General features: G+C 37.1%; 2 protein-coding genes across 8 annotated transcripts in view; one reads left to right on the top strand and one right to left on the bottom strand.

Annotated features, from left to right (window-relative positions):
- Positions 1 to 229: 229 nt before the first annotated feature.
- On the top strand, positions 230 to 24,144 carry LOC139757023 (gamma-butyrobetaine dioxygenase-like). 7 transcript variants are annotated; one of them, XM_071676988.1, is made up of 10 exons: positions 230 to 330; positions 3,728 to 3,873; positions 5,666 to 5,837; positions 8,976 to 9,125; positions 11,822 to 11,949; positions 12,084 to 12,293; positions 14,445 to 14,550; positions 14,841 to 15,043; positions 17,503 to 17,669; positions 20,067 to 24,144. In XM_071676988.1, exons 1-10 carry the CDS (start codon positions 247 to 249, stop codon positions 20,234 to 20,236), a joined length of 1,536 nt encoding a protein of 511 aa, XP_071533089.1. In that variant the 5' UTR covers positions 230 to 246; the 3' UTR covers positions 20,237 to 24,144. The 7 variants fall into 7 exon arrangements, with proteins under 7 accessions (XP_071533089.1, XP_071533093.1, XP_071533090.1 ...); XM_071676992.1 differs by lacking the exon at positions 230 to 330 and adding an exon at positions 2,811 to 2,930; XM_071676989.1 differs by lacking the exon at positions 230 to 330 and adding an exon at positions 2,896 to 3,011.
- Positions 16,183 to 24,175, bottom strand: part of Cog4 (conserved oligomeric Golgi complex subunit 4) — a 38,801-nt gene continuing 30,808 nt past the window's right edge. The window contains exons 17-18 of the mRNA XM_071676987.1: positions 23,986 to 24,069; positions 16,183 to 17,712 (exon numbers count right to left, since the gene is read on the bottom strand). Of these exons, the coding sequence (XP_071533088.1) occupies positions 24,027 to 24,069 (43 nt within the window). The 3' untranslated portion in view covers positions 16,183 to 17,712; positions 23,986 to 24,026. The remainder of the gene's footprint in view (positions 17,713 to 23,985; positions 24,070 to 24,175) is intronic.

The following is a 24,175-nucleotide window of genomic DNA, read 5'->3' as shown; positions in this document are numbered from 1 at the left end:
TCCGGCTGAAAGTGCGAGATAAAGGAAACAGGGTATCAGTTCTAGGCATCAGCATCTGTTTACATAAGGTCTGCGTCTCCGTTCAACGTGTATTTATGTAGGATTATGATATATTATCACAACCAGTATTCTAAGTAGATTTGCAAGACATGTCGGTCTAAAACTATGTTCCCGAGGAATCATCACGACAGAGATAAAGTCAAATAAGAAGTTGGCAACGTAAGCATTAAAACTCATGACGGCAAGATGTTCCCTCCTCTGGGAGTCTCTGCACCCAGTTGTTGTCAGTGCCCGGGTGAGGAGGGAGCTGCCAACGTTATATTGACTACGGTGAGAAGTGTTGCCTTTAAGCATAAGATTAACGTTAGGATCATATGACTGACACTGGCTTTAGGAAACAGGTACAGAGTTAATCATAAGAGACTTGTCGTTCTGAAATGAAGAGAGGACCCTGTCAGCAACAATTTCAAGGAAGGATCAGACCTAATTTGTTTTGTTGGCGGTACATGTTAGCGTTTCAAGGGTATATTCTGCACACGAGGAAGTACCTCAGTGGTTATGTCTTCAGTTATATCTCCGGGAATCATATTTACCCAGAATAGAGTAGATGTTATTGGCACATATGTTAATTCACAAGTAAGAATGATTATCTGTAAACATGTGGAAAGCTGGGTAACAATCACAGAAACCAAGTAAAGATGGAAAACAAAAGAATAAATGTGAATTAATGATGGAAAGTGTACACACGCTCATGACACTTGTAGGAATATCCATAATTGTTACTCATTGTATATATTCATGCATGTATGGTTATCTGCTTATTTACTTTCCATTTCATTGGTTGGTGAAAGTTGTCTTCGGCTTTTAAGTTAATTTGTTGAAGAACGTTCCCCTCTCTTATCAATGAAACTGGATTCGGGACATGGGTTGTCTGATCACAAATGCAATTGAAGAAAATATAATAAAGTAATTCAATATTTTAGTCATGGTTTCGGTCTTAAACCCATGTACCGTTTTCTGTTAGTAATGGACCTCCGAACCGGGTGATGGCACTAAAGCTGTAAAACTCCATGGGGTTTCGTTTGCTATTTTCAGCAAACTATGCTTCATATTGATGTTTATTATTTTGTATGACTGGCTTTATACAAATTTCCATAGCTTACCCTATAATGTTGGTTATTGGATTTTCCGAGTTTTCGGTAAGCTAGTCATAGAAAACAGGTACTTTATTTCTAAGTTTAACAACCTTGGCTTTGTTTTAAGAAACAGGCCTTCTATACTACATTGTTTCTTTTTTTTCAAACCTTTTCCAGACTACGTTCATGTCATTTTTATCGACCTTATCATCCCAGGTTTGTCTGTCAAGAGCAATGTGAAGATCAACAGAATATGCACGTTTAAGTTCAGGTAATTTTTTTGCGACTGTCACGTTGACCTTTTAAAAAAATTACACGAGTTTCACCTCAAAAGTAATTTGTCCGTGACCACTAATACCAAACTTTTCTCCATTATCAATGATCCTCATTTGTAGTAATGACTAAAATCTAATATAATCTCGTGGCAAGATTTCTTGATTAATTTGAGGAAGGCACTATTAAGCAACTTTACAAGGTAGAGTCCACAACTAGTACTACTGGAGAGGGATTCTCCGTTCAGATACCATTGTTAAAATCAACCAGGGTAGAATCTTGTTCACTACATAATTCTGCTACCTGATCATAAAATCTACCTACGTCTGTTGTCTGAGCGGGGACCTATAGAGTATATATTTTCTTATGTAGTTAATCTTTAATTTGTACAAAATGAAGTCGACATTCCCTACGGATAAAGCATTTTTTTTTTTTTGCGATGAGATTTAAATGAGCACTAACAAAGAATAGGACACCATCACCTAATTTGTTTGCCCTATCCCTAAGCAGAGTGTACCCTAGACTTGAGTATTTAATGAGGAAACCTCTCTTGTTCATATCTAACCAAGATTCACGAAATGACAATCAAACCATAAGTTCCTTCTAATATTGTTTTCAATAACTGTGAATTTTACTTCATGTAATCCGAGCGGTAATATACAATATTTTTAAGACAAAACAGACCCATTTGGAAAAGTACTTACGGATGTGGTAGGGTCTACTCGACACGGGCTGCATTTTTTGACCAAAAAGCTTGTGTAGATTCATTAAGAAGCCTACCAAAAAGCGCACCTTCTACTTTCTTCGGTATCCGTCCTTCATAAACATACGAGACTGCAAGTAGAAATTCTGCTACAAGTTTATGAACTAAACACCCACCTGAGAACAAAGATTCGCTAATCTATCATTTAGACGAACGCATTACTAAAGATGGTTATACTATATGTAATATATATATATATATATATATATATATATATATATATATATATATATATATATATATATATATATATATATATATATATATATATATATATATATATATATATACAGTGCACATACATATAGTACCTATGATAATATAACTCCATGGGAAAATGTGGTTTTATTGCGCTTCCTCGCCAATGCGGGAAACATCGATCAAGTGTAAAAGGAATATATTTATGTATATATATTTTTTTTACACTTGATTGCAGTTTCCTGCGTTAAGGAGGTAATCGCAGGAGCCGACAAAGAAAGGTTACAGCCACTCACATCCATTCTCTAGCTATCATGTTTAATGCAACGAAACCACAGCTACCTATCCTATCCACCTCCAGGCCCCACAGACCTTTCCATAGTTTACCTCGGACGCGTTACATACCCAGATTCAGTCTATATGTCCCTGAGATTGGGAGAGAATACTGCCCACACATTCCCTGTGTCGTAGGAGGCGACAAGAAGGGCTGGAAATCCTCCCCTCCTGTTTTACTTTTCCTAGAGGGAACATAGAAAAGGGCCAAGTGAGGATTTTTCCCTGTAAGGCCGTCATCTGTTCTTCATGTTACCTCGTTACCACGGGAAATGGCAACGAAAAGAAAAATACATAACTTTACAAAGGTGTTACCAAACTACTCCTGGATGTAGTTACATAGCAAATGAAGTCATCCTTGGTAAATAGCATTATTAATGGATTAACGGCAATCTCATTGAGGGACTTTTTGCTCCTAAAGTTCATAATTTCTTTGCTTCTGATTACAGTATAGCTGTGAAGCCATAGGATCCCCCACAAAGGGGAAACTTTTTTTTTTTTAAATAATAGCATGCCCTCAACATCATAACACTACTCAAGTAACATACATATTGTACTACATCACCCAAACCAGTATGTCTGCATCTTCACTGAAACTAAGTGTCACCTTCAACCTTAGACAGATGTGAACCCAACCTGCACCCTCCTACAACCCTGAATGGTAAACCACTTCCACTCAGTACATTTGACTTCACTCCCTACACCATTAACCTGAACACCGGTGCGATGAATAGACTGAATACCATTAGATCACTTCTACAATAAAGTGGTTAAACTATGGTACATAAAGTGGTTAAGGAGTAGAGGATTCTATGGATCTCAGCTGTGGATGGTAGGCTGTGCTTTCAGGGTTAATATACAGAACAACTAGATAGTAGTTAAGTGAAATAAGTTGTTGTCTTTCTCTTCTTGACCCTACCATGTTAAGTTGCAAGAAGCAGTTATGAATGAAAAAGGAAAGTAAATACACAGCATTCTTCTGTGGTGTGGGTGTAATAAGTAATGTATATTTATTGCAATCCAGGTACTAGGGAAGTGTTCCAAATCGGAGGCAATGCAGGCTGTGCGAGGACTATGTCTGATGGGTGTAGCACGTCATTCCTTAAGATGGTGGAACTGTTATTCTTCTGGATTCCAGGCCATCAGTGTATCATTTACATCCCTAACCAGGTCAGAGGAACACTTTCTCCTTTGATTAATAGGAATGTTTAAGAGTGTCATAATTTAAGTCTGATAAAGGTGAAATACTCTGGCATTTAGGATAGTGCACTGCACTATCATGCTCTGTAAAATTTCCCAAATAGGGTGACCCATTTGAGTTAAGCTAGTGAGTTACTGGAAGTGGAATGTTCTCTACAAAATATATTTTTCTGTTTAATGACTTAGGGACCGAGACTGTGAAATGTTATTTACATTAGTTTTCTAGGGTGTGTTTGCAGTATTACAGCAAGACCTGTATGTGGTACTTTTTTTCTTATATACAACAATAGGTAACTTGATAAAGGGGGGCTATGACGATCACAGAAAGTATGGGTTAACGACAAAATAAGTAAAAAAAAAATGAAAAATCAACAAACCTAAGAAACTGCTCTGAACATTTTAAAGAGTAGAAAATGATCTACAGTGGCACCAATTTTCAGTATTAATGTTGTCTTTTTTTTTTTTGCCCTACAGTGGATATTGCTAAATTAAAAAAGGGCATAAAACTAAAACAATGACAAAGCATGGGCTTTGATCAAGTAAGCATGGATTTGTATGTTGAACAGTAATTTACTTTGCTGTGAAGTTTCATGATGAATGTCACTTCTATGTCACTGATATATTCATATGTACATATTCACACTCGCTTGCCTCCATCCATTCCTATCACTACCCCCCACTTCAGTGAGGTAGCCCCAGGAAAACACACGAAAAAGGCCACATTTGTTCACACTCAGTCTCTAGCTGTCATGTGTAATGCACCAAAACCACAGCTCCCTATCCACATCCAGGCCCCACAGACCATGGTTTACCCCAAATGTTTTACATGCCCTGGTTCAGTCCATTAACAGCACGTTGACCCTGGTATACCACATCTTTCCATTTCACTCTAAGCCTTGCACACGTCTCACCTCCTGTATGTTCAGGCCCCGATCACTCAACATCTTTTTCATTCCACCTCCAATTTGGCCTCCTGCTTCTCCTTGTTCCCTCCACCTCTGACACATATTTCCTTTGTCAATCTTTTCTCACTCATTCTCTCCATATGTCCACACCATTTCAGCACACCCTCTTCTGCTCTCTTGACCACACTCTTTTTATTTCCACACATCTCTCTTACCCTTTCATTACTTACTCGATCAAACCATCTCACACCACATATTGTCCTCAAACATTCCATTTCCAACATATCCATCCTCCTCAGTACGCCCCTATCTATAGCCCATGCCTTGCAACCATGTAACATTGTTGGAGCTGATATATATATTTAAAACAGTCTAGAAAACATTAGGGCCTGTCATTATTTTATAGATAGGACTTATAACTCATCCTTAAGGCTTCCTTAACATTATGCAGAGTACATGAATTAGTCTCTGCACACAGGAGATTTTTCTCAGACTACAAAGCAAATGGCAAATGAGCTTTGTGTGAGGTGCAGGGAAAGCCTTATTATCTGGGATACGTGGGACCTATGAGGTGTCGGATATGACACCAGAGTAAGCTGGTTAAAAGGATTTGGCACTGACTTTCAGCAGGCATTGAGAGCCAGCCAAAATATGCTGGATAATATTGTACAGTATGAACATTGGTTACAGTAACATTCAATATTACAGGAAAATACTGGAAATTCCAGGTTCAAGAATTGTCCGGTCAGCAGGATGCTGGATAATAAGGGTTTCCTATGTTATTATTATTGCAATTCTGTGCCTAATTAAAGGCATCATCCACTTCTGTTGAGTAATTCATTCTTCATTCTTTCCAGCTCAAGGTCTTATTGTATGTCCAAACATGGAGGGAAAAATATGTGGCCAGACAAGGAAGTAAACATGGTTAAAGAAGTAGGAAGAGTCTGTGGAAAGCAACAGACAGTGAAGAGCATACCTGCTGTGACAGTTGCTGATGTTACTTTGAATCACAACAAAGGCATGCTAGAGGTATTAATAAATCAAGTGCTGTTACAGCATGATATCATGAATGATATAATGTTCATAATGCAATTTATAAGCAAGATGATGGACAGATCTTGAAAACAGTGAAAAGCCTCTGAAGCTTATACCATTTTGATATCAGTGGATTTCATGAAATTTATGTTCTGGTGTAACTGTATGGTACTGATGTACAAAACTAAGATGGTATTTTTATGAATGGCACAGGAATTGCCTAGACTCATAACCCTTAAATGGCAGGTAGGTCGGTTCTGGAATTTCCACTGGAGTGAAAAAACTATGAAATGATAGATAGGTTAGGATTCAAAAGTAACAGAAAATACATGAAAAAGTTATATTAACAACTTTGTGTTGGCTTAATTATTGCTAAGTGCGCGGTCAGAAGCAGCATGGATAATGTATCTGACAACTCCAGATAAGAGAGATGAGGAAGTGGGAATGATATTTCTCCCTTCCTACTGAGCTTGCTTTTGCACCTTGCTCAAATTTCATAAACAGGCATGATGCTGATGGTGAAAAACTAAGAATAAATTCAGAAACATTACACATTTTACTCTATTATTAGGTGTGAGGAAGATTGGCTAGTAAGTGTGAGGAGGATACTGAATGATTTGTTTCTTTAAATGTAATTTCACACAAAGGTTTAGAATTAGTGGTGTAAAATATGAAAACATTCAGAAATATTGCACCTTTCATTATAGAAATAATTGAACAGATATTGGCAAGTGGAGGAAGGATATTGATGTTAATCTTTAGAAATATTCTATCTCCTTACCTATCATTTGTTACCAAAGTCCTTCATTAACCAATGATTACATAAATAAATTCTAGTGCATAATTATGTAATTTTTTCAACAACCATGACTCTGTAAGAAAGTCTCCCATGCATGCCTCCCTCTTCTAATGTAATCCCACTAAGATAACTCTCCAAGTCACTTTTTTCTTCTCTTTTTGCTTTTTACTCCTCTTCACTTTTCTCATAAACTGAGTCATATGTATTACCTATCTCCATACAGACTATCAAATGACCTATATATTTCCTGCGGAATTACCATGTACACATGACTTGCAAGTCGACAGCCATGCACTCACAATGGTGGTTGTTGGGGTACTGAGAGCAGATTTTTTGTTCAAAACACATTAGTTGTGACAGATGAGACCTCTATAGGCTACTAACAATAAGCTGTTTATTTAAACAGGCAAGAGAATGTATGTAGCCCATCAGTTATAGAATGCTGCCATTCTCCAAGAGCACATCAGATTATAATGACTGCCCTTTAAGGTTTGTGTCTCAAATCAATCAACTTTGGAAAGGGGAATTTGCTAGATTTTGTTGTTTCAGTCCCAAAACGTGTGGGCAGACTTAATTAGCAATAGGAAATTGCATAATAAATGAACTAGGGTGGCATATTGCAATGGCATTTTTAATCACTGTCTTATAGATTTCTATCTACAAAACAGATGAAAGTCTTGACGCCTTGTTTAATTATAAATATTTTTTCTTTCTTTTTTTCATACGTGTTTGCCGTGACTCATGTTAGCAAGGTAGCACCAGGAATAGATAAAGAAAAGGCATCATTCACACACATCCGTTCTCCAGTCATATGTAATGCACAGAAACCAGATTCCCCTACCCACAACTTGGCCACTCAGACCTTTCTGTAGTTCCTCCTGACTGATTCATGTTGATAAAACAGACAATTAACCCATAAACTACAGCCTTACACTAATGTACTGCTCTCCATTTCCAGTATAATGGGGGTGGACTGGGTACATCACTCACACGCACCCTTAATTCATGCCTAGTATATAAAGCACAGAAGGCCTAACTAAATTTAGTGTATACGAAAGGAAACTATGACTCAGAAGGAGAGGCAGACGACTCTACTGACCCTTCCTCTTCCTCCCACTTATCTATCTCCAAAACCATTCAAAGCAAGTGACAGTAGCCTTAGTGTCTGCCTAGTGGTAAAAATTCTATTTATATTTTTTGTCTCATTTTTGGAAATATTTCTATTAAAACATTATCAAAACTGTATCAAATATGTGTGTATGAAATGTCTTCTGCATTATCAAGAAGGTTTCCAATAAGTCTTGAAACTGAATTTCTTTTCCTGCAGGAATGCATCCGATGGGAGTGTGTGGGAAAATGAGTTTCACTTAAATGCCAACTTTTCAGGAACGTATCTATTTTCTTAAAGAAGTTACCAGTAACATAAATACAAAGGAATTTAAACAGCAACACACCAATAAGTCCCTTCACAGATGTTTGTGATAGTGAGAGATATCAGAAACTCACAGACTTGTGGTAAAAACTGGAAGGCCTACAGATGACAAAAACAAGAGTGTTATCATGTTGCACTAAAGTTGATGCCTTTGGAAAGACAGAGGGCAAGTAAAACATTTCATCCACACAGAGTAATGCCCTTATTCATGTCACTTTCAGCAACTTTTCATGTTACTTCTGTGCACCATAAATCATTAAAGAACTAACATGAAAATGGTCACATACATTACTTTGTAAACTTTTCCACTTTCTGCAGAAGTGTAAACAGAAATTACTTTTTTATACAACTAGCACCACTACACTCATCACTGAATCTTGGAGTATTGCTGGATGCCATTATAAGAAAAAATAAAGAAGTAAGTGCAACAGACACAATCACAACACATTCAAAACAGAGTAGTGGACTATTAATTTGTGATTGCTTGGACTGTATCAAAAGAAGAGAGCAGTGGCTTTTGTTAACACAAGCAACATCTCACTGAGCACAAAGAGGACTTGATAGTAAGGTGAATAAATGATAACCTGTGGAGTTTTACCTTCTCCATTAGACATTTACATAAGAAAAAAAAATTGAACCGTAACTATTTACTGCACTTAAATGTAAAATGTAGACTCAGGTAGTGTTAATGGACAACATAGGAGGCAAAGTACTGGTGGTTTCACCGAGCCCTAATGCTAGATTTTGGTATTGGAATACCAAATTTTAGACGTTAGAGTGTACTTTGAAGAAACAGGATGACTTTCATTGGAATGAAATTTACCTACATTATAAATCTGTTCTATTTTCAGATGTAACAGTAAAACATCACATCCTTAAAAGTAGACATTTCTCATTGCAGGTGAGTTGGGGAGAGGGAAAACCAGACATTTTCCCCTATGTATGGTTACGAGATAATTGTCGCTGCCCTTCCTGTTTCCATGCACCATCCAACTCACGAACTCATCTGATTGACAACCTAGACTTAAATACCCAGCCCACCTCTGTTCAGGTTGGTGGATTAGGAAAGGTTCCTCAGTTTTAAATTCCTTTTTCTCATAAGATTTAGAAATCTGCTGTAACAGAATAACTGGGATAACTGGTAACAAACGAGAAGGGTAAACAACTGGACGGGAGTTACAAATGTCATGTAAGATGAGAAATAGATCTGGGAGACCATGCAGCTTACAGTTTGTGAAGGTTTTGCTGGAACCCTGTGGTTACTGATAATGTGGATGGATGCCCCTACCCCCTTCAGTCTGTTTGGTAAAAGCTATAGCACCCCAAGACACATAAAGCTGGGTGAATGGTGGCTTGGTATGCTAAATTTTCTATGGAACACAAGAATCTACAGCTTTGACCTAGGTATACTGGAAAGACAGTTAATGCCAACACAAAGGACCCAAATAAGGTATCAAAGACCACACATGTAGGACACCCATACAATAGACAGGTTGTTAAACTCCATATACTAGTGGATGTGATAAACACATATGTTAGTATTAATAATTTCCAACTTAAACTGTATTACAACTACAAGAGGAAAATGCACTTTTTACCTGGGCCAGCAGAAACTTGTTTAGTTTCACTCTACGGTAGGGGATGGTTACAGGATAAGTTCTTTTGTTTCTGGCTCTTTTCCCCAAAAGGTGGAATGCTTCTAATGGAGACCAAATTCCCAAGGGAACCGCCAGTGTTGGGGCACGGCTTGGCAATATGAATGCCAATAATGCCAGGTGCATTTTTTGCAGTGGATGCCATGACTCAGCTTTTTGCAATCAGTATCTTAATTGTGGAGGGACTCACAATGCTTGATTGCACCTCAGTTTAACCATCAACAACAGTCTCGCCTGAAAACTGATGACAAGGACAGTTATGAAGCCAGTTACACTAATTCAGACTTGCCCTTACTAGGGGTATATATTTGTGGCAAGACACAAGAGAACAATAATGTTGCATAGCTATAACCTGAAGGAACTGTGTTTACTTATTATCTGAGTGTGTAGGAAAAAAAAAATAATCTGAGTGGGTAGGAACAAACATTACACACTCTTTGTAAAAGCAGTCAGATATAAACAGATGTGTGCTTTGAAAAACTGTAGATGTGATTGGAACACTTAGAAATTTGACTTGAAACTTAAATACATGAGTGAGTTGGACAGAGAGGTTCTTTTCCATTTAACTGCTGGTTCTGGGGTAGATGTTTTTGGGTGTTTTGTTGTTAACAAATACAAACACGGGGTTGCAGAAAAATCACATTAGCAGGTACTGTCAAATTGCATAAGTAGCGCACATACTCACACAATGATGGTAACTGCAAGACTGCCCTGCTGGTGGGAATGTGGTATGCTCCACCCAGTACCCATGCTTACTACCCTGCCAGCCCTCACTGAAGTTTTAGCACACTTTCTACTGTGCTGCCACCCACTCACCAGAATAAGCATGTTGTATGATTTCTAGATTTGTGTCCAGGGTCAGAAAGATCCTCTTCCAATTAACTGCTGGTCTGGGATAGATGTTGCTTGATGTTTGGATGCTATATTCACACACACAAACACAGCAGGTTATAGGAAAATCACATTAGCCAAATCAAACAAGTAGCACAAATCTGCACACAAATGGTAATTGTGAGACTGACCCACTGGTGTGGGAATGTGGCACACTTCACTCAAGACCCATACTTACTCCACCTGTCAACCCTCACAGTAGTTTTGGCACACCTTTTATCACACAAAATTTTAATATTTCAACTGTGTAAATATTTTACAAAGAGGAAATACTGGTGCATATAAGCAAACAAGCACTACTAAATGCTTTGATCCTTCTCGTGCTTGGATATGTTGTAAATAGTTGTCATGCCAATGGTGAAGCCCTTTGAAAGTGCTTTTATGGACTCACCCTTAATCAGCCTCTTGCACAACTTCTTCCTCTTTTTGAGGCTTAAGATGCACCTCTTTTGCTTTATGCATGACGTAAATAGGTTTGAGGAGCTATCAGGCAATTGTTGATCCTTGAAAGGGGATACTATCCACAACAATAATTAAGGGTGCACAATCCTTGAAAGAGTATATTGTCCAAAACAGTAATTAAGGGTGCACAAAATACACATATGTGCAAGACCAGCACACAACACCATGCCAGAAAGCACATGCGAGACAGTAAATAATCACCAGCACCACAAAACAGTGGGTGGTGAGAACTGTAATTGCTGTGGCATGGTGCAAACATGATTTGAAATATCTTTACAAATTTTCTTACTTTAAATCTTTTTTTATACTGGTTGCTTATCAGCTGAAGTTGAAAACATATGTTGGTTTGAACATACTGCTGTCTCAAATTACAAATAATAGAGCTTTTACTTTATTAATGACTTTTCCAGTTGATAAATATTTGAAAATTGATAACTTTAGAATTTCTTAGGTTGCAATGATGACCAGCTAGTGTTTTCTGGTGGTGACAAATGTCTTATTACTTAATTGTAATTACCCATTTGTACTGTATGGGTAGAAAGTTCTACTCCTGTGGAGCCCCATCTCTTGAACTGTATATGTCCCCAGTTGCTAGTATTCATCTTCAATTTCCTCATTTGGCATAATGACCAACAAACACATGTACTCAAATATTAGCACGAGATCTTAGTATATCCCAAGTTGGAAGTAATAACAAAAAAATGTCATGAGTTTTTAAGGACTACATGAATTCTTTTAGGTACTCAGTGAAGGTAAGGAAGTAGAGGTAGTGTGGAACGATGGCCACAGGGGAACATATCTAGCTGCCTGGCTTCACCTTCGTGCATTCAATACCATCCAGCGCCATGCAAAAGCAAAAAGATTACGGTCAGTGTCTGGTGTGATTCATTAGTAGCAATTACATGTTTTTTGCTTTTACAATACACAAAAGCTTATGACATAAATATTCTCTGACATGATAGTTATTGGACATTAACAGAATTTTCCCTTTGAAAATGCAGACTAAGTCGGAGCTACTGGGGAGCTAAAGCACTCGAGGACCTTCCTCAGGCATCATTTGGTGATCTTCTTATTGATGACACAGCTTTGATGGTATGGTTGCAACAGCTGGAAGTATATGGATTTGTTATTGTGAATGGAGCACCAACTAAACCAGGCCAAGTTCGCAAACTTGCAGAGAGGATTGGATTTATCAAGAAAACTCATTATGGGTAAGTTATTTCTGAAGTACTTTGTTTTTGATGAGAAATGTTAGGATTGGAAGACAAAGGATCCTCATATTCAGGTTTATTCTTACTATATCATTAAGAAACTTAAGTAAACCATTATGCTAATAGGTTTAGTAATTCAAAAGGTGTAAAGTCTTTTGCATGGGCCAGTGAAGAGGATTTTACTGGATGCAGCAGAGCAAAGAAATCTTTTTCATACTTGTTTGCCATTTCCCATATTAGTGAGATAGCACCTAGTACTGATGAAGAAAAGGCCTCATTCACTCACATCCATTCTCCAGCTGTCATGGGTAATGTACCGAAAAGTACTTATAAAAGCTTAAAGAAAGAAATTACTATGAAAGGAAAGGCTTAGGTGACATGAGAGGGAAATCAAGTGATAAAGCATAGATTCAAAAGCCAAAGTCAAGTTGGTTTCACTAAATGGTTGAATAGATTAAAAAATGAGTAGCAGTGGACTGGATGAGTTTTGCAAACCTACAACATTAATTAAACTGAACACTACAGGTACCATGATATTCTGATAGACATGAGAAAGAAAATAAAAATGGAAATTCTCATTTTTTAAGAATTGCGATATTAACTACAGGAACAATTTACCTTTAAGAAGCACATCGTAACATACTGTAGATCCTCTTGATATAAAACATGTAATAAACATTGCAATATGAATACTTTACTTGTAACCATGTGCTGCAAACAATTAAAAGAGACAGAAAGATGCATATACAAAGAAGTAATTATCAGATATGTTAAACTGAAACTATTGTTTACATGCTGCATTTTAATCAATAGTTTCAAATGTATCATATTTGCTAACCTAAGTGAAGATCCATGGCATAACAGTTAGCACTCCTGATTGTTACGCTTTCACAGACAAACCCAGTATTAAGCTCATAGGTTTGAATCCTGGTTGTGGCTGTTGGTCCACAGTCAACCCTGCTGTTCATCCAACCCTAAGGGTTGGTCAATAAAATGGGTACCAAGCTCATTTTTTAGTATATATTTTCCATTTTTTCCCAATACTTATTTGCCATTTCCCACATTAGCAAGGTAGCATCAGGAACAGATGACTGAACCCTAGAGGGAAAATCCTCACTTGGCCCTTTTCTCTGCTCCTTTTGTTAAAGTAAAACAGGAGGGGAGGATTTCCAGCCCCCCACTCCCATCCCTTTTAGTCACATTCTACAACACACGGAATATTTTGGAAGTATTCTTTCTCTCCTAACCCGAGGGATATTTTTTCAAGCATATTTGCCATTTCCTGCATTAGCGAGGTAGAGTTAAGAAGTGAGGACCGAGCCTATGGGGGAAAATCCTTATTTGACCTCCCTTCTCTGTTCCTTCTTTTGGAGAAGTAATAATTGGAGGGGAGGATTTCCAGCCACCTTCTTCCACACCTTTTAGTTGCACTCTTCTGCTCTTTCAACCACACTCCCTTTATTACCAAAAATCTCTTACCCTTTCATTATTTGCTTGATCAAACCATCTCGCATCACATTTTGTCTTCAAACTTTTCATTTCCAACACATATACTATCCTCCGCACAACCAAATCTATAGACCATGCCTCACAACCACATAATATTGTTGGAACTACTATTCCTTCAAACATACCTGTTTTTGCTAAAATAAAGTTCTCTCTTTCCACATATTCTTCATTGCTACCAGAACCTTCACCCCCTCCCTAACCCTTTGACTCACCTTTGCTTCAATGGTTCCATTTGCTGCCAAGTCCACTCCCAAATACCTAGAGCATTACTGAGATGGCCTTGATTAAGGCACAGTTGCGGGAGACAGCGACAAAGTATAATAATAAAAAAATAAAAAATATTTTATCCCTGGGGATAGGGGAGAAAGAATACTTCCCACATATTCCCTGCATGTCGTAGAGGCAACTAAAAGGGGAGGGAGCAGGGGGCTGGAAATCCTCCCCTCCCATTTATAATTTTAAAAAGGAAGGAATGGAGAGGTGGGCCAAGTGAGGATATACCGTCTTAGGCTCACTCCTCTGTTCTTAATGCTACCTCACTAATGTGGGATAAGGCAAATATGCATGAAAAAATGTATAATATTTGTATGAACCGAGCATGAAAAATGAAAATCCATATTTTAGCACCACATCTTGATGCAGGGAAGACTTCACTGTGAAGGCCAAGCCTGATCCCAGCAATGTGGCCTACCTCAGTGGTCTGCTGCAACTTCACACTGACCTACCATACTATGAATACAAGCCTGGTGTAAGTATCTTCTGTTATTAGAGGTATTGTGAATAATGTTTAGGATGATTACTTGTTTCAGAATGTTTCATGAAGTATTTTTGTATGTTATGCAAAGGGTCCTGTTTAAATTCATGAAGCTTTATGCAGTTGAAGATATTAATCCACTGTTACCTCCCATCTTTAAGAGTACCTTCAAAGATATTTCCACTATTACTTTCTGTCCTTCTCAATACTTTCATAGATGTTTCCACTGTTACCTCCTGTCTTTAAAAGTACTTTCAGAGATATTTCATTTGTGAGTTTTTCAGGTACAGTTCATTCACTGCATTGTCCAGTACGAGGGCAATGGTGGAGAATCTCTTGTATCTGATGCTGTTCATGTTGCTCAAGAGCTTAAGAAATTATATCCTGAGAAATATCACATCCTAACACAGACACCTGTTGATTGGTTTGACATTGGTACTGATGAGGTGGGAGAATTTTACAAAATAATGCACAAGCCTGTGATATGGTGAGTTAGATAAGTATTAACCGAAGTTGTAATTCTGTTGATGATATGCATTCTGTATCAAATCTTGGTGTCAAGCTATTATCAAACTCCTGCATTGAGATTTTATTGGCCAGGGCCAGCTGCTGTATGGTTATAACATCATGTAACCAAGCATCACCCAGCTTCGCATGTTTTACAATAGGTGAAGGGTGCTGAATTTGATACAATTCATTTTGAGGGATAAAATATCTTAACTCTCCACCAAGCAAATGCCCTCTTTAGTATTCATATGGCTTCATCCACAGGTGAGAAGTTGAAGTACTGGGGATTCTCACAGAATGATTGGCTTCGTGGTGCTTTGTCATTCTAGCAGCATGTCTTTGTATTGAGAAACTGAACTCATGCTATAATGGGGGTTACATTCCAGGCCAAAAAATTTCCCCAAACTAATTCTCATCTTTGGACTATACCAAATAGCTTACCATCAGTATTCCACGCTCTGCCATGATATACATTAAACTCTCTGATTCAGCAGCTGTTGGCTTTTCACTAATAATTCAGATGATATCCAATAAATCTTACTGAAAATGCTGGTGGTGAGGGACTGAGGTAGGTGGTGGTGGAGTGAAGTGTTTGTCGAGCCTTCCAAAGTTTATCAATTTCAGTATGTGATATTGGTTTACTGATGTATTTGTTTATTACTTAACTATTTTAATACAGTTTACAAATTAAGCAGATCTCACATAGCACATAAAAAAATATTAATTTTCAAAATGTGACTGTCTGTATTTTGCTCTAATATCATTATGAGGCATTATAAATGAAATAACTTACAACCAATTTCAGTAATTCATAAAAGACTATTGAAAATAAATGAAGTTTCATCAAATCTGTCCTATTACAAAATCTTAAGTGTAATTCTATGAATCTGTGCTTGACTTGTCGATGTCACTATCATGAAACACTGCTCTGTGAAACGTCCTTCTGTGGGGATCGCCTATATTGTTTAAGCTAGGCTATCAAAGAAGTATGTAGTTGCTATCTACTTGGGAAGGTATTTGCTAAGACCGAGTGTTACCTATACAAGTATATTCAAAAGAAAAATAGAAAGCATCATAAAATTAAGAAGACAAGTAGTGGGAAGTAATAAAAGATATGTAAACAAGAAATACATTTATGTCACTGTGGGTTTTAACAGTGTTCAGCATTCTCTCGGAGAATGATCATCATTACCTCCATTTGAAAATATTCTAAAGTTTCCCCACCTTTTTATGAAAACAAAGTGCAGTTAGAAAATATGATGTGAACCGAAATTTTTAATGCTAGATATGATCAGCAATAGTGAAAGTGGATTGAAAGACTACTGATTTGTGAAAGATAAAAAAAATACTCATGGCATGATGCACAATAAACACACTATGTTGCAGAATAAGAAAATTATATCACATTATTATATTTTCATACTTGTTTGCTACTTCCCACCTTAGTGAGCTAGCAAAAGGAAGAGAAAAATCCTTGCCTGGCTCCTTCCTCTATTCCTCATTTTGGAAAGTAACGATATAGGAAGGTAGGATTTTCAGCCTCCTTCTCCAATCCCTTTTAGCTGTCTTCAAAGACATAAAGGAGATATGAAGTTAGTATTCCTTTTTCCCTATCTCAACATACTAAACATTTAAGAATTCCCAATTTTCTCCAGTATTTTCGATGAGTTTTTCTACTTTGGACCCAAGGACCCTTTCCCAGAATACTTTGATAAATCTCTGATAGTTCATGAACTAGTAGATGAAGTTACAAAATGAATGTGGCAAATATATTTACTGCAAAGTTAGACCCATCACACAAATCATATTTTTTCACTTGAAACTTTTTGTATGGTCTTTTTTCGCTGTTTGTTTCTTGGCATTTAGGGAAACTAAAATATATTCTTCACACGACAAAATTTGTCGTAGGAAGAGCAGGATGCAAGTCAGTCTCCAACTGTTAGTTGATGTCATACTAGACAAACCTAAAGGTTATTTTTGAGTTGGTATCTCAAAATGTGATGTTGCAGTAAGAAATACATATATTATATAGAGGGAGTTACAGGATGATAAAGCAACAAGTGTTAAGATTTTGGACATTGAAATAGTGGATGTATAATTAATAAATAATTTTTAATGGATGTTTATAGGATTGAAAGTAAGAATATGCACATAGGAAGAACAAATTTAGAGACAGAATGAGGGAACAAAGTATGTTTTTAATAAAGTTTTAGTATACTGGAATGCAAGAAGATATCTAGGGATCATAGTATGTGGAAATTCTTCAAATACTTTCTTAGTTTACAGCTGGTAAAGGCATTTTATCTGTAGATATAGTTTTCTAAATTATAGATTGAATTATAGCATGGTGAACAGTGAAACAAAAATTGATATGTGTTATCATATTCCCAGGGTAAAACATTCCAAATCTGGTGTCTAACTATTGGTACCTCCCTACAGCACTGATGACACTGGTGAGATCTGTCGCATCAATATGAGTCAGCCACAACGTGACTCATTTTTCTCTGTTCCGCCAGAGATAGTAGCTTCATGGTATGATGCTATGGTCACTTACCACCGCCTTCTTTCTCATCCTCATTATTGTCTCCAGTTCAAGATGATACCCGGTATGTTATCTTGTGGAATATTTCACAGCAGTAGGACTTCTCTCTGAAAATATATACATTAGTGCTAGACTTGTTTCATTTAGTGGTACTTTCATTTTCCATGGACTGGTAAAAACCTAGCCCTCAAAATATTAGACACTGATTTTCCAGGCCACTGCTACAATTTCTTTTTGTTAGAAATAGAATGATAACAAGAAGCTTTATTTCAATAAAAAGGACAGATACTCTCCAAAGTGCTATGAAACTTGTGGAGATGTCTGAATCTGATGGGAGTACAACTCATCAAGAAACTTCCTGCTCTAAAAGAGTTCATCTTTTCTTACTTCTGATTATAGCACAGCCTTGAAGCTGTAAAAAAACATAAAGAGGGCTATAGGGTAATAGATAATTAAATCATAAAAATAGAATGTTATACTATGCTATAAGGTATCAAATTTTCCATATGACAGTAAGTTGGGAAACGGATCTATAAGCTGACATGTACTTACCAACTGACTTGGTCCACAGATAGCAAAGGAATTCTAATACAGATATGTGCAAAGTTTTACACATGGAGAAATAAAAACAAGAATATAAATAAAAACAAGAATATAAGCTACAACATGAATATTTAAAGATGCAAAATGTATATAAAAAACCTAGGTGCTATAATCTAAGATGACCTACGGCTAAGTAAGTAATGATTTATAGTAGGGAAGAAGGAGGAAGTGAGAGGAGAGAGCCAATGTTAGAAATGGAAAAGGGAAGAGGAAGGAGTGAGTAGAGCATTGAGCTTCAAATGCAATACATAAAATATAGATGATACTTGTAGTTGATCATGTACCAACATCATGTGATGTACGTTGTAGTTAGGATATCTAAACAACAGAACAAGTGTGTAACAGATAAAGAGTGAAAAGTTTCATCTAAGCATTACCATTAAGCTTACTTTTCCGTAACTCTTCTTTGCAGGAGAATTGTCTAGTGCACCACAGGTGGATATATATATGATATTTTGGGATGGGACTGTAGTTTAGTTTGCCAAGTGTCTTCACTTTACCATACATAAAACACATTAGTTCTACCCTGTTCACCCAGACAGTAAATATAGTATTGCTGTCACTTATAGCACTACATCACTTGCTGCTGTGAAAAGGCCCTTGCGATGTCACTGTGGTTAGGGTTAGGGTTTTGTAACTCATTTAACTGACCAAATAAAAAAATTCCTCATGTGCCCCATATAACATATTACATGAAGATTTCATTTCACTTTGAGTGTAACAAAGGCATGGGTATTTCAGCCACTACTTATGGACCATGGAAGTAAACTGTTAATAAATTATGGCTCAGGTTTAGGTGAAGTTAACACTCTAATGCAGGAAACAGCGAACAGGTATGAAAAATATATTACATGCACTATTTATGTATTAACAAATCTTTCACATGAGGATGGAGGGTTCCAGGAGCACTGAAGAATGTGTGGAGAGATTATTACCTGGGAGGTCAAAAATTGGTATGTTTGGAGGTATAGTAGTTGTCAATTTTGTATATTAAGATGGAAAGCGTGGGTTATAGATGAGGATGGGTTGGATGTGAAATGTCTGAGGGCAATAAGTGGTGTGAGGTGCTATGATGGAGTAAGTAAAGAAAGGGTAAGAAGAGGTGTGGTAATAAAATGAGTGTGGATGAGAGGGCTGGAGAAGGTGTGCTGAAATAGTTTGGACATATGGATAATGAGTGAGGAGAGGTTGACAAAGGTGATATATGCATAAGTGGAGGGAGCAAGGAGAAAGGGGAGGCCAAACTGGAGATGGAAGGATGGGGTGAAAAAGATTTTGAGTTTTCAGGGCCTGAACATGTAGAAACTGTGTTGTTAATTTACAAGTGTTATCTATGGGTAAGAGGTAAAATCATACATTAGTAGGGAATTCAAATGAGGGAGGGAACCATTAAACTTCAAATGAGGCACAAAGCAGTCCTTGGTGATTTCATATATGAGGCACATAACATTGCAGGGGATGAATCTGCTTGTACCATATATTAAAGTGTCTGTACCTCACTTAAATGCTCCCTCGGAATATCATGGATACTTTGCTGTGGGAGCAAACAGTATTTGTGATGGCTATTCTAATAATGAAGATTGTTTTTATCAAACATTATTATTATACCATTATAGATGTGTAAGTGGATATACAATATCATCTCAATTAGCCTTAGCATTTGCTTTGTTATGGAGATGTAAGATGCAGCTACACTGTTGTACCATTACTGATGACATTTGGTTTATGTTATGCCAGAAAAGAATAATCAATACATCCAAGCACCATGAGCAGTAATAATGATTCAGTACTGAAATTTACAATGAATTCTGTGAATATTTGATGCCAAATTTATAATCATGGTAAACTTTTTCCTTAGGTACAATCTTGACTTTCGACAACCTGAGAATAGTACATGGTCGCACAGGTTACATGTCAGGAGGAGGAGAGAGACATGTTGAAGGCTGTTACATTGACTGGGATGAGGTTAGATCACGACGAAGGGTATTGGAGGTCAAGCTGGAAATCACAAAGGACCGCTTACACTGATGATTTGTTGGGACAGAATCTTGGTGTTGAAAGAAAGGAGCACTATATCAGTTTTCATGAATACTCTTATTTCAGGTCAGAAATTTACAGAGATGTTCAAAACCTGGAATATGACATATGAACATAAAGTGCCTGATTGAAAGAATACCTACCACGTGAACTTTTATAAAAATATATTGCTAATAAAATAATTATATTTCTCAAAAGTATCTGTAAAGCTACATTCCTATCAAATTAATGGTTGCTATTTTCTATGCAACACACATCCAGTTTTAAGATGACAGAAGCAGAATCTTTATATATTTTGTTTCTATCATATTTCTGATTTCTTGGTTCTGATGACCCAACGGTAAAGCATCAACCATTTCCTGAAGAAATGTTTGTGTTAGTATGAAAAAAAAAAAAAAAATTTGCATTAACTATAGGAGGCAAGAGTATATGAAAAGGAAAGGCTGTATTTGTACAATACATATAGAGGTAATTCAGGAAAATAATAATTATTTATTTATTTTGCTTTGACGCTGTCTCCCGCATTAGCGAGGTAGAGCAAGAAAACAGACGAAAGAATGGCCCAACCCACCCACATACACATGTATATACATACATGTCCACACACACACAAATATACATCCCTATACATCTCAATGTATACATATATATACACACACAGACATACACATATATACACATGTACATAATTCTACTCTCTCAACCACACTCTTTTTATTTCCACACATCTCTCTTACCCTTACATTATTTACTCGACCAAACCACCTCACACCACATATTGTCCACAAACATCTCATTTCCAGCACATCCACCCTCCTCCGCACAACTCTATCCATAGCCCACGCCTTGCAACCATACAACATTGTTGGAATCACTATCCCTTTAAACATACCCATTTTTGCTTTCTGAGATATTGTTCTTGACTTCCACACATTCTTCAAGGCTCCCAGAATTTTCTACCCCTCCCCCACTCTATGATTCACTTCTGCTTCCATGGTTCCATCCGCTGCCAGATCCACTCCCAGATATCTAAAACACTTTACTTCCTCCGGTTTTTCTCCATTCAAACTTACCTCCCAATTGACTTGACCCTCAACCCAACATTACCTAATAACCTTGCTCTTATTCACATTTACTCTCATCTTTCTTCTTTCACACACTTTATCAAACTCAGTCACCAGCTTCTGCAGTTTCTCACATGAATCAGCCACCAGTGCTGTATCATCAGCGAACAACAACTGACTCACTTCCCAAGCTCTCTCATCCCCAACAGACTGCATACTTGTCCTTTCCAAAACTCTTGCATTCACCTCCCTAACAATCCCATCCATAAACAAATTAAACAACCATGGAGACATCATATATCCCTGCCGCAAACCTACATTCAAACCAATCACTTTCCTCTCTTCCTACACGTACACAATCCTTACATCCTCGATAAAAACTTTTCACTGCTTCTAACAACTTGCCTCCCACACCATATATTCTTAATACCTTCCACAGATCATCTCTATCAACTCTATCATATGCCTTCTCCAGATCCATAAATGCCACATACAATTCCATTTGCTTTTCTAAGTATTTCTCACATACATTCGTCAAAGCAAACACCTGATCCACACATCCTCTACCACTTCTGAAACCACACTGCTCTTCCCCAATCTGATGCTCTGTACATGCCTTCACCCTCTCAATCAATACCCTCCCATATAATTTACCAGGAGATGCTATCAGGTAAAGAGAGTATCATAAGTACAGAAAAATAAGATTTGATTTTGATATGGTAGGGTGGACCTTTGAAATAAGTGTCACACATGCAGGTTCCGGTCTTTTCTTTGAATGATAATCTGATTCTGCATTTTGTAGAGGAAAACTTTGCTTACAAGGCCCTTCCTCTTAGTCTCATTTCTTTATTCTCATGGGGCCCAATCTCTCTACTTTGTATTTCTATTGTAAAACCTTTGCACATATCACCACCCTCTCAGTCACCTATCTTCCATATAACTCACCAGGTACATTTAGCAAACTTATACGTCTGTAACTTGAAAAGTCACCTTTTTTCCACTTGCTTTCATACATTGGCACTATACATGCATTTCGCTAATCCTCAGACACCTCCTCATGATCCATATTTCTGAAAATCTAAATAACCAATCAACAACAGTCATTCCCTTTCTTAAGAGATTCTACTGCCATACCATCCATTCCAGCCTCCTTGCCACATTTCATCTTGTGCAAGGCTTTCACCATCTCTCTTTTCTACACCAATCCACTTTTCAAACCTCCCAACCCAAACACCATACATCTGCCACCCAATCATCAAACACATTCAACAAACCTTCAAAGTATTCACTCCCATCACTTTGTCATTGCCTGTTGCCACTTCCTCAATGATATTTCTGTATATTCTCTTATTTTTCTCATGCTATTAACCTCCCTGAAGTTTGCTGATATTTACTATACCCAACTCTCATTTGCCCTCTTTTTCAGCCTCTGCACCTTCCTCCTGAGCTCCTTCCACTTTCTCTTGTATATCTCACACTCCTTCTCTGTAAGTACTGCCAACAAATATAACTTTTATCTTTCACTGACAACTTTACTTCATCAGCCCTTAATTTACTCCCGTTTCTCACCTGCCTAACTCCCACCTTGTACATGCCACATACTTCTCTTGCACATGCTAGCACTGCTTCCCCAAATACTTCCCATGCCTCACTTACTCTCACCTTTTTTGCCATTTTACACTCAATCTCTCCTGGAATATCCTTACACAAAACTTTTCCAAGACCATTTGCCTTCACCATCCTCTTCTTACCCATATCATTTCCTTTTCTGAAAATCTCTATCAATCTTCATGCGAAAATATGTCAGAACTATTAAGAGATTAATACACAGCTAATCATATATCTCAACGTCCAGGTTTTTACCATACATACTAGTGCAAGTGCTTACGTGTTCACTTAGGTTGTCTGCTAATGCATTTGGAAATGATTAAACTAGCATGGTGTCTCCTCCCTCACTTTTCCTCCATCTTCTTTGTTTTTAGCTAAGTGCTGAAAACTGTCTCATTCAAAATGTTATACTGACCCTTCTAAAAATGAGTAAGAACCCAGCATCTCCTATTACTTTATGGATTGTGGTCCTGCCAAATGGATGAGGTTAGCTCCCTGAGTGTTGTGGGAGACCCATAGAAGTGACTCCTGGGGCAGGCAGGTATGGTACAGTATCTACTTGCTTTCATTTACATGTTATCTTTATATTTTTGATAGTCCTTAACTGATTATCATACTTCCATAATACAAGCTTTTTAACATCTGTTTTTCTAAACAACACATTGTACATTTCTAACTATTCTAAAAGAATATAAAGTGCTTTACAAAGAAATTAGTAAGTATGCACAGCAAGTTAAGTGAGGAGGAATAAAAATGATGACACTAATGATGAATTAAAACTTTGCAAGACTGAAACATGGAGTTCAGATTAAAAGTAATTACACTCACATGCACTCCTTTTTCACACATATGCACACCTATACAATAAAAAATTCTTGTAAGCAATGTGTTTTGCAGTATATAAGCATTTAAGTATACAGACTGTATGGTTATAAATAAATTTTGCCTAATTTTGTATGACTTGAAAATTACAGAAAAAAGAAAACAAATATCTCCCATGATACCAATAATACAAAGTTTATAAGCTTTTACAGTTTGTCTTATATTTACTCTAAAAGAAATACTCACTTGTGTCTATTTGTTATAAATGCACCTTTTTTATCAAGTTACTACAGCTTCAGTCTCTTGATCTCATCAGCCTTAAAGTCAACCCTGAAAAATAAGAGAAACTGAATAAGTGTGTATAGGCAAATGTTTAAAGTGTGAATAAAAAAGTACACAAATCCATATTTATTTATAATTACCCCAAGGCCAATTT

This window comes from Panulirus ornatus, chromosome 24 (genome assembly GCF_036320965.1).
Source record: "Panulirus ornatus isolate Po-2019 chromosome 24, ASM3632096v1, whole genome shotgun sequence".
NCBI lineage: Eukaryota > Metazoa > Arthropoda > Malacostraca > Decapoda > Palinuridae > Panulirus > Panulirus ornatus.
This window is presented reverse-complemented; position numbering and strand designations above follow the sequence as displayed.